Consider the following 14,059-nt stretch of genomic DNA (forward strand, 5'->3'; position numbering starts at 1 on the left):
AGGGGCTCCTGGATGGCTCAGTCGGTTAGGCGTCCGACTCTTGGTTTCAGCTCAGGTCATGATCTCATGGCTTCATGAGTTCCAGCCCCACTCTAGGCTCTGTGCTGGCAGTGCGGAGCCTGCTTGGGATTCTCTCTCTCTCCCTCTCTCTGCCCCTCCCTCACTTCTGCTTGTCTCTGTCTCTCTCAAATATGTCTCAAAACAAATAAACTTTTTAAAAAAGTGAAATAAATTTAAAAAGATAATAAAAGCAGACATAAGAATACATATGCTATATAACTAGTATATGTATTCACTTGTTTGAAACGCTAGCGAAGATACATTACAACTCATCTATAGTGGGAGGGTGCAGACCAGTACCTGCCTATGGGCTGAAGCTGGGGGTGAAGGTGGTGACGGGGAAGGGGGTGACTGGGGAGTGGCAGGAGGAAACTTTCTAAGATGATGGAAATTATCTAGATCTTGATCGGGGTGGTGGATACATAGGTATACACGCTTGTCAAAACTCACTGTACTCTACACCTAAAATTGATTCATTTTATTGTATGTAAATTATCTCCATAAAAGTGACTGGGGGAAAAAAAAGTAGTTCCAAGAAAAAAAAAACAAGCACAAAATTTTACAACTGGATGTTTAACCAAGTCTCTTTTCTCTTGCATGTTTTCATTTGGATTGATTTACTTTATCACTATTGTGGGTTGAGTTGTGTCCCCCAAATACTCATTGGTTGAAGTCCTAACCTCCAGTACCCCAGAACATGACCTTATTTGGAGACGATCGTTGGCTGCACGTATAACTGGTTAAGATGAGGTTGGAAGGGAGTAGAGAGGGCCTTAACCCAATACAAATGGCGTCCTTATCAACAGGAGAGACTTGCGCACAGGGAGGATGCTATGTGGGCATGGAGGCAGAGATCAGGGTGATGGGTCTACAAGCCAAGGAATGCCAAAGATGGCCGAAGAGCGTTCAGGAGCAAGGACAGGCACGGAACGGATACTCCCTCACAGCCCCCAGAACGGACCGAACCGCGGACACCTTGATCTTGGACTTCTGGCCTCTGGGGCTGTGAGACAATAAATTTGCATTGCTTAAACCACTTGGTTTTCGGTACTTTGCTATTGGCCGCCCCAGGAAACTAATACAATAGGGCCCATCTTTTTTTCTCCAGTTACATTAGGATTGGACACTTCAGCCAAGTTTCAAGTTTCTCATTAATCAAATCTCGAGGACGTCTATCCCCAAGACAGAGTCCACCAAAGTCTGCTGAAAAGCAAATCTGCGTGGAGTTCATGAACTAATAATAAACGTATTTTCTGAGTGCTTACTGTGTGCCAGACTCTGTGCCAAGTGCTTGACGTGAGTCATCTCATTTAATCTCTGCCATGACCACAAAGAATTAATGTAACCTCGTTTTCAGAGAGAGAAACGGGTTCATAGAGGTTAACTAATTTGACCAAGTCACAATGCCAGTGAATGGCCAAGACCTAAAGCAGATTTTAAGCATCTCCCGCAGGGCCGTGTATACGGCTCCATGAATTTGCAAATAGCATTAGTGGCTGACAGCCATGTCGGTAACTTTTGCAGTTTCTGTATTAGAGCGAAAATTCTTTTCAAGAGTACAAGTAACCTTACAGAGGGGTATCTTTTTTTAAAGCCCCTCAAAAATCACATTTCTTCCTGATACTGCCGTAGACTTGTGTTCCTAAAATATTGTGAGAAATATTACCGAGTGGGGGAAGGTGGCAAGTTAATGATCAAATAAATTCGAGAAACACCAAGTTAAACAGGTTTCTTCATCTGGGCTTCCAACCGATGGCATTGAGCCCTAAACTTACCTGAGTGGGAACTCAAGTTTTTGGACACCTATTACTGCAGAACTGCTGTTTCCTTCCCCTCACTTACTTTGGGGAAAGTCAGCTGTGCACAATGTTTATTTTTATTTTCGAGAGAGGGAGCGAGGGAGCATGAGCAGGTGGGGGGGGGGGGGGAGGTGGGAGGGGCAGAGAGACAGGGAGACACAGAATCCGAAGCAGGCTCTAGGCTCTGAGCTGTCAGCACAGAACCCGACACGGGGCTCGAACCCACGAACTGTGAGATCATGCCCTGAGCCGAAGTCAGGCGCTTACCTGACTGAGCCACCCAGGTGCCCCTTGACAATGACTGACTTTCTGCTTGAACTTGCCATGGATCTGCGTATTACAAGACTCAACTGCTTCATCCATAAAATATGGATAATAAAGTTACTATCTCAACGGTTGTTGCAAGGGTTAAATATCTGTGAAAGGACGTTGAAATCAGAAAAATCATAACCTTAAGGCAAGCTTTGCATGGTTTTGTGAAAAATCTTATTGTTTAACACAGTTTTTGAGTTTAGAAAAACAGTGGTGGAGAGCCTCCTTTAATCTACTGTGAATTCTTCTCTGCTCACTTAAGGAAAGCTTCTAGTAGCTTCTTGCAAATTGGAAAATGCAATTTGTGTTGCAAGGATTAAGGTGGTCGAATGCTGGCTGGCGCCATTCAGAACCACTCCTGGGTCCCACGGTCTGGACACACTCACCAGAAAACCCAGCCAGTACCAGTGGCTCCAAGAAGAGAACAGACTGCAGTCTGCAGTCCAGGAACACTGAACCAACGGGATTTGGGGGCTGCAGCAGTGGCTCAGGGGTGGGGTAGGGAGGTGTTAACTCAGGGGCTCCTCAGCTGTGACCTAGGGCTTCTAATGCAAATGTCCCGAGACCACCTTGTTGGGTACCCTGCCCCTGCCCCTCCAGGAGGTGCACTCAGGAACCTACCTGGAGGTGAGGAGCCCACTCTAACAACTCGAGCAAGATGCTGGACCTTGCTGGCAGCAACTGCCAGCTTTCCATCAGGGGGCCCTGCTTGCTGATGGGGGACAGCTCCCAGGACCGCGAGTGCCCACTCTCACTCGTGGCCACAACTGCCTACCAGGCACACCAAGAAGAAGGTGCCCACAAACAACCCAATCACTTTCAGGCTTCATAGAGAGAAGAAAAGACTTCAAAAGAATCCCCTCAAGTACACAAAACGAGAATATTCAAGGTCCCATTTTATTTCCAAAACATTCTGTCCCTACAGACAGAATTAGCTATGCTTAATAGAATATATGATTTTTATTTTTTTCCCTTAGCAGTGATTTGTTCTGTGAGCCCCCAAATTCACTCACATCCAGGGATCAGTATCCCCATGATATCCCACCTTATCCCTATATACTCTCCTAGTCTTACCAAACCTTGGAGCACATACCATATACCCAAACATTTAAGAAACCTCTGCCTTCCAAAAATCATATGGGATGCATGAAATTCATTTGAATATGCATATTAAATGTCTGAATCCAAAAGAATTCATCAGAAAATGTAATAGCGGTTGTCTCTAGGGAGGAAAATGGAACTGGGAGTCAGAAATAGGAGGGAAAGTCCCTTTTAATGGTCTATTTAAAAATTTTAACATGCATATGTGTTAATTATAAAACATTTTTAAATTAGAAAAAAATCTAGGGGTGTCTGGGTGGCTCAGTCAGTTGAGCATCCAACTTCAGCTCAGGTCATGATCTAACAGTTCGTGATTTTGAGCCCTGCATCAGGCTCACTGCTGTCAGCCCAGAGCCCGCTTCCGATCCGCTGCGCCCGCCCCCTCTCTGCCCCTCCCCTGCTTGTGCACTCTCTCTCTCTCTGTCTCCAAAAATAAGTATTTTAAAAAAAGAAAAAGAAAAAATCCAAAGGCACAAAACCACAAATGCCCTTCCAGGGGTATTTGTTCGAGCTGCAACTTTTACTTCTCTTGTGACACGATGCCTTGATCTCACTACCGGGATAAACTGCACCCAAAAAGGTCCTCTGGAAAGAATGCTAAATATCAAGGGTTCATTTCCCTAAAATCTTTCTCCTAGAAAACCCAGCCAATACCAGTAACCAGTCTCCAGCACCTTCCCTTGATGAGTCCAGCAAAGGGCAGAATTATCCAAACACCAACTTAAAAATTTTTGGCTCACTGGGGCGCCAGGGTGGCTCAGTGGGTTGAGTGTCCGACTTTGGCTCAGGTCATGATCTCGCTGCTTGTGGGTTTGAGCCCCACATCGGGCTCTGTGCTGACAGCTCAGAGCCTGGAGCCTGCCTCAGATTCTGTTTGTCTGTCTCTCTCTCTCTGCCCCTCCTCTGCTCATGCTCTGTCTCTCTCTCAAAAATAAACATTAAAAAAAAAATTTTTTTTTTTTAATTTGGCTTATTCCTGATAATGGAACTCTCTTTACTGGTAAGACCTTCTACGAAGGCCTTAGGGGTTAGGAGGAAGATACCTTCAGCACCCCAGGACTGTGCTAGGTGTGGTACACATTCCCCTTGCTAGTATTATTGCTGCCTCACAGGTGAAATGTAGTTAAGAGATTAAAAGTAACCTGTTTCAGGCCTCAGACAAACTGTAACAATGCACTGGGTCCGGTATGCTCTGCTCTGTGATCTGCTTCATGCCAGGGCTAAATTCTGGGATAGGATTGCCAAGTGTGATGTGTCCTAACTCCCCATTGCCCTCGGTGTGGTCCAACCAACCACCTCATTCCTTTCTCTGCACCCCAGGGTTAAACCGAACGGACTTGGGATTTCCAAAGATTTTCTAAAACTTTTGTATGAGCTGCTCCCTCTGCCTGGACTGTTCTTCCCAGGCTGGGCCCCTTCATGCCCTAAGGTTTCTTTTCCTAAAGGCCACACCTAAGCAGCCCCACTCTCCCAAAATCACCTGTCAGGTCCCTGTGTTTCCATTTTCTGCAGAATACTTACTACTATATGACATCTCCTTGTTGTTACCTATTTCCCTGTTTTGTTCCTCTCATTCATTCCCCCCCTCCTGCCCCCCAATGTAAACTCCAGAAGGGCCTGGACCTTGCCAGGCTGGGAGACAGCACGCTTCCAGGGCATACACAGGACCTGCTGTGAGAGTGATAGAGATATGCAAATTATTTAGATCTCTCTAAGCCCCCATCCCCAGGGTGCAGCCCTCAGGTTACACAATCCTGCAGGCAGGGGACCTATCTTTACCAGCATTTACCTCTGGGTGGGGAAAAAGAAAATCCAAGAATGCATAAAAAACTTGTAAGAGACCAGCAAGGGAGCAATCCTGCCTTGACATTTCTGGGTACCCAGGAAGGAAGGAAATGGGGTCTCGAATGTACAACAAACCTCCCTGGGCCTCAATTCACGAGCTTCAGGAAACCTAGGGACTTCCTTCCAGCTCTGTGAGGCTGTGGTCTACATTGGTGTTCCACACAGCAAACAGCGGGACACGCATCCCAGTGGAGATGCAGGATTATTTCAGGTGGTACCGGGATGACTATTTTGTTTCGAAATACTTACAAGTGTGTTTTAGTAAGTACAGTATTAGAAAATATAGACAGCACATCAAACCTGTGATTTCCTGGCGACTATCACTTGGGATGAGTGTAAAATAGTCAACAGAAAAATACTAGGTAAATATGAGTACTGGCGAAATGAGAAAAAAGTCAGGACAATGGTGCAGAGTAAGTCTGAAAAGGGATGCCTGCTTTCCTACTGTCTCCCTCAAGACATCCAGAAACATGTTGGAAAGGAGACGCGGGATAAAGGCTTGGTAAATGGGGAAGAGTATGCGTGAGGAAAGCTGATGGGCAGGGGGCTGAAGAATTGGTATATTCAATCCAAACCACCATGCACGCATGGGGATCTTTCCCAACAACTTTCAAACAGCAGAATTTACAACTGCCAGTTTTCCTAGGCTTTAAAGCAACGTATTTTCTGTACAAAGCAGCAATGAGTAAACAGCAGAGCCCAGAATGCTAATGTTTTAACCCCTTAATCTCCAAAGTATCTTTCTCCCTCTTTCTTTTAAAGTCCCTGCTGAGAACACTGTTGTCAGCACCTCTAAGAGCCACAGTTTCTCCTTCTAGGCTCTTTAGGTACTCTGCAACGCCCAGGAGGGGCCAAATAGGAATACAAAGAACACGTGCTCAGCTGACTGCCCTGCACAGTGAGCTGGGAGGCGAGGGTCAAGGGCAGGTCTGCCCTCTCCTCCATCCCTCCCTCAAAGTAGGAAAGAAAAAAAACCAGCTTCTGTTGAAATGTTAACTACAGAAGTGTTGGGGGGGGGGGGCGGTGCGGAGGAGGGAATACTTACAGAGAGAAGAAAAAAGCTGCAATTAGATGCCTTATTGCTTTAAAGTTCAAATTCCAGGTCAGTGGTTGAATTTTTCTGTTGTGTACAAAAGTATTCAAACCAAAACAAAGCTATTATTAGGGTTCTGTCAAGATCTTCAGAAAGGAGAGACTAGAAAACAAATTTTTTACGTGTATGTGGAAGAGGATTACTGCAAGCCAACAAACAAATACATAAATGGAGGGGAGGGAGAGATGAACAGGTGCAGCACAGGATTTTTAGGGCCGTGAGGCTACTCTGTGTGATACCACAAGAGTGGATACATGTCCTTGGACATTTGCCAAAACCCATAGAATGTGCACAAGTGTAAACCGTGGGGTTTGGGTGCTAAGAAGGTACCGCTGCAGGGTCATCAATTATAACAATGCATCACTGTGATACAGGAGGCTGACAGTCAGGGAGGCTACGCTTCTTGGGGACAGGGTGTACCGATGGGCACTTTCTGGATTTTCTGCTTAATTTTGCTGGGAACCTAAGACGGCTCTAGTAAATAAAGCTCAATAATTAAGAAAAGTAAGTTTAAAAATTACACTGCTGGCAAATAATAGTAATTCTCTCCCCGCCCCTCAGAAAAAGCCAGCAAATAAAGTCTTTTCCTTTGGGCACCTACTTTATTCAGGCCCAACTCAGACCGGAGTCTAAAACTTGTCTGTCTCTGCATACGTGCACAGTACTTAAAATCAGTTAAAGTGATGCTAAGGAGAGCCTATCTGAATTCCAAGAAACTCGAGACCCAGCACACTGGCCGTACAGAATGCAACTCCTACAGTGCCTCCCTGGTCTGAGAAACATTTTCATACAGTGTTCCTATTTTGTGAAGCTTTCCTTTCAATAAAATGGGGCTCTATCTTGAACTTGATCCTCCGCTTTATCAATTACTCTATTCAAATACAAAGGATAAAGGATGTCCAAGTTCTCCTCCTAAAGGGGAAGTGAGTGAGGACTGCCCTTTAGGTGGAAAGCTGGAACCCTTAACTCACCAGGAATCCACACCCCCCAGGGAGCACACTGCAGGAGGAGGGGGCTCTAAGGGCTGGGGGCGGGGGAGCGGAAGGGAGGCTACAGTTCCCCAGCAGTCTTCCCTAGGTCAGTCTCTTCTGTCAGGGATTTTAGAAAAGCACATGGAAGTATTAACGAAACAACTGAAAGGCAGCCAGCCCCTCCACCCATCCTGTGGATCCTGGATCCTGCCACCCCGTCATTCGTCTTGCTCTCTGTGGACTCCTTCCCATCAGCATGTAAACATGTTTGGGTCTCTCCCATCTTAAAAACATGCAAAATCTGAAGTCTGCCAGCAGATCTCCAGCCCTGACTCTCCTGCTCCCTCCCTCTCCTGGACGGTCAGACCTGAAAGCAGGGGCTGTTTCCCTCCCCTGGCCTCTCACCCGCCCTCCCATCACTCCAGCAGGGCTTCTGCTCACCACCCATAAAACTGCTCTGCAGAGACAGCCTCCCAGTAGAGAAGCCAGAGCCCCATCGTACTTGAAATCACAGCTACACTAACAAAGTCACCGGCTCCCTTGGCTCCTGATACAGCCTTGTGGCTCTATGCCAGCAACCCATTCCTTCTCTGCTCTGCCGGTGAATATTTGACTGTCTTGAGGCTCTTGTCTCTTGTCCCACTAGATTTCTTTTTAAGCAAAACAACCCACCCCAATGGCTTCAATTATCATCTGTAAACTGACGAACTTCGAAGTTTTGCCCCCCGGCCTAGACTTTTGCCAGATCTGGTACCTACCCACTTATCCAACATTTCCATGAGCCTCTCAAACTCAACATCTCCAAAGCAGAACTCACCCTATTCCCCAGGGCTCCTCCTGCTGTGGGCCCTCTTCCGATATAGCACCACTGGTAGCCTGGTCCATTACCGGAACTCCTTCTGTTCCCCGGCCCTCCATCAGTCTCCATGCCCTGTGGATTCTACCTCTCAAATATCATCTACTGCTTCTCTCCACCCCCTACTACTACTATTTTAGCTCTTAGGCACCATCACCTCTGTCCACCCTTGTTCTATTTCCTCTGCAATCCATGGTCCACATCTCGATTGAAGAGAACTTGTTAAAAAAAAAAAAAGTTGGACCCTGTCCTCCTTTGCGTAAAACCCTTCCATAGTTGCCCAGCCATAAGATGAGGTCTGAAACCTTTAACACGGCCCAGACACATAAGGTCCTTGCCAAGAACACTTCAGCTTTCTCTCTCACCCCTCCCCATCTCAAAGCCCTCTATGGTCAAAGCCCATAGATTTCCTTTCAGTCCTAGAATATTCTGGAATGTTCCATGCTCTTTCCTGCCTCAAGGCCTTTGCGAAGCACTTTCCTCTCTACCATGTCTCTCCTTCCCTTCTCTGTTCTCTCTGCGCCCCCTTGAAGTGAAAACAAAGAGTAAAGCCCAAAGAAGAACCAAGAGTAACAGACCAGTGGAAAAACAGTACTAAGAAAAAGTTAAAACAGACAGGTAGGTTTGTATCTTTTTATTAACTGTACTTGATCCTCTAAGATCATTCTTTAAATTTGAAAGAAAATAAAACCCAAGGAGGTTGTACCTAAAACCGGAACAGATAAAAATTCCCAAATGATATTAAATAACCTTGAGAAGGCTGGTTTTATATTCTGTAGCTGAGAACACTCAAAAAAAGCATCTGGAGCCCATGAGCAAATCTGATAAAAGTAAAATCAGGCTAACGACAATGATCGTTGGTATTTCCTAATACAGTATATGACACATTCTAATATTAATAGAATTAACACTAGGAAACCAAAAGGAGAGTAAATAACCAAAAAACCCAAGGTAGCTGGCCAGACAGACATAGAAGCAAGTGAATGCAACTCTTCTCCCTAAACCCGAACCGTTAACACTGACTCCCTGAACTTGGAGTTCCATTAAGAAATTCTCAGTTTGCTACTGTCATCTTTATAATGTGAGCAAATGCCACAGTAGATGACATGATTCTGTGAAATCAACTACGTGCCTTCATAAAAGAGTTTCTCTTATCTGTTATGGGGTTGGAGGTTGAGCCAGGGAGAGGCAGAGGGGACAAGAGGGAGATGGGGAAAGGAAAAAAAGGAAAGAAAAGACAACCTGAGTAGGCCAGAAGTGCAGAGGTGAAAGACGCTGGTCCAGACCAGAAGCACGGAAGAAGAGGCCAACGTCCAGGTTTGGTGACCTCGGCAAAGTCCATCTTAAAGCTGTACCTCCCTCGTCCCCACAGAGCACAACAGTGCCAGCTAGACCCACACATCGGTGAGGCCAGCACTGTCGGGCTCATGATTCATTTGGGTGTATGTGATTCCCGTAATGTGCTAAGAAGTCAATACAAGAGGGCAAATTAAATTTGGAACATAGCAAAAGAACGTGACTTAACCTTCAGGGGCACTGTCTTAGCTATCTGATCCTCAGAGCACAGTGGGAGGCACACAGTAGGTGTGCAACAAATGTTTAAGGAAAGGTGGTTTTTTAATGTGCTATTGGAGGAACTTTCTGTTTCTAACCTTCACAGCTAAAGAATTTGTCTTCATTTTTTCAAATGAAGGTGAAACATTTAAATCCTTTCTGCTCAAAGCTAAGAGGGCAAAGATTATCAATTAACCTTAAAATGTTAGCATAAAATATTTTTATTCATTTCTATGAGTATTTTTGAGTACGTAGAACATGCCAACCACTGTACCAGGCATTGGGAATAAAGCAGGGAGCAAATGAGACAATGCTCCAGGAAAGGACCTTATTTAAAGAGTAAAACAAATAAAAAAAATCATGAAAATATTAACTCTCACTCTTAAAAATATTCAGCCATTATTTTTTGAAGGGCTACTCTGCATATGGCAAATAAGAGATAAAATAACCCAAAACTAATTAGAAAATTTCAAACGCAGGTTGAAATACATTAAGTCAGATATAGGACTTTATACATCACATTAGGTTGGATATTGTAAAAAAGATATATCCACACATCCTTAAAATATAAATCCCCAAAGCAGAAATGGCGACAGGCACTATCCCTACACCAAGGTATGTCTAAACAGCCCGACCCGATGTTGGAATTCACATCAAGGAGAAATGAAGGCTCTAAAACAAAATTTCCCTCGATGCATTTAAACTGCAATCTAATTTGCAAACATCTGATTTGTAAAAATTTGATTTGCAGGTATTTTTGCAAGGGTGCAATCACAGGAAGGAGAGAGAAGGGATTCCAAGTGTCACCTGACTAGGGGTTCCTGTAATAGCTGTCTTATTAGGAAGGGCTTCTCGTAAATTGGTTTAGGTGAGTTAGCTGATTAACGGCCAGTGAGGTTAGGATACGGTTTAGTTTAACCAGCGGCTGGGCCAGCTCATCTCTCGTTCTCAGGTGCTAATCCCAGGATTCTTCAGCACCACAAGTATGGACTAAGGGTTTCACAGGCAAGTGCCCACTTGTGTTAATATTTTCTTTTGAAATATTAGTGATACCTTAGGTGCTTTCTTTTGCAGGATGGGGAGAAAAGCAGATTTTCCGACAGACCTATTCTGAGAGGCAGTCTGGGGGAGTGTGTAGCCCGGGAAAGAGAGACCTCAGTCCCTCAGCAGCTGAAGCTGCACTGGGTGACATGGGAGAGCCATGTCCAGCGTCAGTATGAACCGAGTAAAGTCTGAAGCAATCATGTCATAAAGGTTACAGCAAGTGAGGAGAAGGGGCTTTGTCCACCAGGAAAGAGATTCTGAGCCTATAAATCAGGACTGGGGCACTTGGGTAGCTAGGTCAGTTGAACGTCTGACTTCAACTCAGGTCATGATCTCGCGGTTTGTGGGTTTGAGCCCGCGTTCAGCTCTGCGCTGACAGCTCAGAGCCTGGACCCTGCTTTGGATTCTGTATTTCCTTCTCTATCTGCCTCCCATGGTCACGCACTCTCTCTCTCTCTGTCTCTCTGTCTCAAAATAAATAAAAACATTTTTAAAAATAAATAAATCAGGACTAATGCCTGACTCGAGACCAGAGTCTGCTGTTCAATCTCCCTGGGCCTCCATTTCCTCATCCTACCTAATAGGCTGAGGTGGTCAGAGGCGTTATCCACTCTGAGTTCTTAGGAAATGGACCATACTAACAGGACCACACCTGTGCTATAGTTCATTGTCCTTCCCCTGACAGTTCACTAGGGAAACTTGAAGTCTGATGTGGCTCATCCAACAGTGAGCATCTTTATCTGGAAGTGTGGGCGCGGCCAGTCACAGCTCCATCTGCCCTGGGTTCACGCAGAGCCGCACCTACAATTAGGTTTGCACAAGTGCCCGGTATGTGTGGCCTGCTTCTGTATGGGAGCAACCCAGTGGATGGGGGGCAGGGGACCCATCAGAGGGAGACAGTAGCTGCCCAGTCACTTCAGTTTATATTCATGATAGTTTCGTTAGTTTTGATGTCACTCCCACTTGAAGGTCAAGCCCATGAAAAATGAGACCAACCTTCTGTCTTGCTCTTTACTGGGTTGTCTGTGATCAGCACATAGTAGGTGCTCCATAAATATGTGCTGAATAAATGGACGAGTGAGACGCTTGGAATACAGTCCTGGGTTTTCCATTTACTGCCTGTCCTTCCTGGGGCAGGCCATGAATCTCTCTAGCTATACCACCGTCATGAGGATTAGATGGGATAATGTGCACTGAGTAACTGTGTATTTACAGTAACGTGCTATTCATATACATTAGCTGTTCAAACATGGCAACAAATTCCTCAGGAATGAGACGACTGGCCTGATAGTAAGCAATGGTCTGAAGGCTAATTATCTAACACATACTTCATGATGTGGACAGTATTTACTGACTTCATTCCTAAACTAAATTCAGAGTAAAATGTGAATTATTTCATGATTTATGTCAGTTGAGCAAGGATTTTATTTGTCAAGCAGGAAAAGAGAGTTAAGAGAATGACATAATCTCTCTCAAATTAGCACTTTAACACAAAGAGTGCCACTGTTCTATGTAATACATTGCCAGAAAGTTTCATATTCTTTATTGCATCTGGAGGAGATGTTTTCTGGTTGTCAAGCGGCCGTGAGAACGTTTTTTAAGCTATTAAAAAAAAAAACAAAACCCTGCAATTTATCATCTGGTCATATGTATTATTTTCAATGATAAAAGTTTAAAAGATCCTAGTTATATACTCTTTTTTAAAAAAACATTTAATGCAGCATTTAAAAAATTTTATGTATTTACTTATTTTGAAAGAGAGAGAGAGAGAGAGAGCAGGAGCAGGGGAGGCAGAGAGTGGGAGAGAGTCCCAAGCAGACTCCCTATTGTCAGCTCACAGTCCAACGTGGGTCTCAAACTCACATACTGTGAGTGACCTGAGCCATGATCATGACCTGTGATCATGACCTGAGCTGAAATCAAGAGTCAGAGGCTCAATTGAATGAGCCACTCAGGCACCGCCTAGTTATATATTCTAGAGAATTACGATGCTTGTTTATACAAACAAACTTAGAATATGCTTTACTGGTGTGAAAATTATAAATAAAAAGAGATCAGTTTCGGGGCATCTGGGTGGCTCAGTCAGTTGAGCGTCGGACCCTTGATTTCAGTTCAGGTTATGATCTCATAGTCGCGGGATTGAGCCCCAAGTCAGATTCCATGCTGCGCACGGAGCCTACTTAAGATTCTCTCTGTCTCTCCCAGTCTCTCTCTCTTTCTGTGCCCCTCTGCCCTGCTCATGCGCGCTCTCCCTCTAAAAATAAAATAAACCTCTCAAAGAGATCAGTTTCTGGGACTCCTGGGTGGCTCAGTTGGTTAAGCATCCAACTTCGGTTCAGGTCATGATCTCAGAGTTTGTGGGTTCGAGCCCCACGTCAGGCTCTGTGCTGATAGCCCAGAGCCTGGAGCCTGCTTCAGATTGTGTCTCCCTCTCTCTCTGCACCTCCCCCACTGCTGCTGTCTTTCTCTCTCTCTCTTTCAAAAATAAACATTTAAAAAAACTTTTTAAAAAAAGATCAGTTTCTATAAATTCAATGCTTATAATTAGGAAAAATCAAATGGTGCAAATGGTGTATTTTTTAATGAGATGGATAACTGTATTCAATACAGAAGACATATTGCCAATACTTACAACTCATTTCAACTTTGCTGTTTAAAACCTACTTAAAAGTTAGTCCAAAATTAATCCTTTAAACATATTATACAAAGTATATTTAAATTATCTTCTTCATGATATAAATGAAAAGAGAATAAAAGCTTGAAAGTTTAATTTTATTTTTACATTTTAGTGAGTTACACACTGGCTCAAACAGGGATATCTAGAATTTAGTATCTATCTCTCTCTGAACTTTATAGTTTTTATGATTCATTTTTATGATTTTGATGATCATTATTTTATTCCTAGCACAGATGTGGGTTCTCCAACTGGGTTTTTTGCGTGTTTGCATCCTTTCACCTGTGTTTATAAATACTTTGTGATTTTTTTTGGATCCTCTGTCTTAGCTTTAAACGAGAATATTGAGGGGGCACCTAGCGGACTCAGTTGGTAGAGCATGTGACTCTTGACCCTCAGGTTGTAAGTTCAAGCCCCACAATGGGCGCAGAGATTACTTAAAAAATGAAATCTTCAAAAAATTAAAAATTAAGAGAATATCGAGGATCAGCTGTAAATTATTGCCATCCTTCTACTTTTCCAATAATCTCTAACCAACAGAATTTTTTTAAGCAAAGTTATCAGTTATTGAGCACATACTATGGGCTTTTACTACTCACAACAGTAGTACCCCTCTAACAGTTGAGAAACTAAATAACTTTCCCAAGGCCATTCAGGAAAGTTATTCTCCTAACTCTAACTTGGTCTATTCTTCGGTAAGTCTAATTGGAACTGATAGAGAATGTTAGCTCTGCCCCAAACTTCCTGTAA

At 44.1% G+C, this 14,059-nt stretch overlaps 1 protein-coding gene across 3 annotated transcripts in view; it reads right to left on the reverse strand.

The window, feature by feature from the left end:
- The window catches only part of KCTD1 (potassium channel tetramerization domain containing 1), a 92,514-nt gene that overhangs the window by 63,986 nt on the left and 14,469 nt on the right, over window positions 1-14,059 (reverse strand). The window contains exon 1 of one of the 3 annotated variants that reach the window (XM_042961506.1): window positions 7,999-8,186. The exons of the other annotated variants lie outside the window; for them this stretch is intronic. Within the exon in view, the coding sequence (XP_042817440.1) occupies window positions 7,999-8,109 (111 nt within the window). The 5' untranslated portion in view covers window positions 8,110-8,186. Of the gene's footprint in view, window positions 1-7,998; window positions 8,187-14,059 lie in introns of those variants that run through there. 3 annotated transcript variants of the gene reach the window in all.

The sequence above is a fragment of the Panthera tigris genome, chromosome D3 (genome assembly GCF_018350195.1).
Source record: "Panthera tigris isolate Pti1 chromosome D3, P.tigris_Pti1_mat1.1, whole genome shotgun sequence".
Lineage (NCBI taxonomy): Eukaryota > Metazoa > Chordata > Mammalia > Carnivora > Felidae > Panthera > Panthera tigris.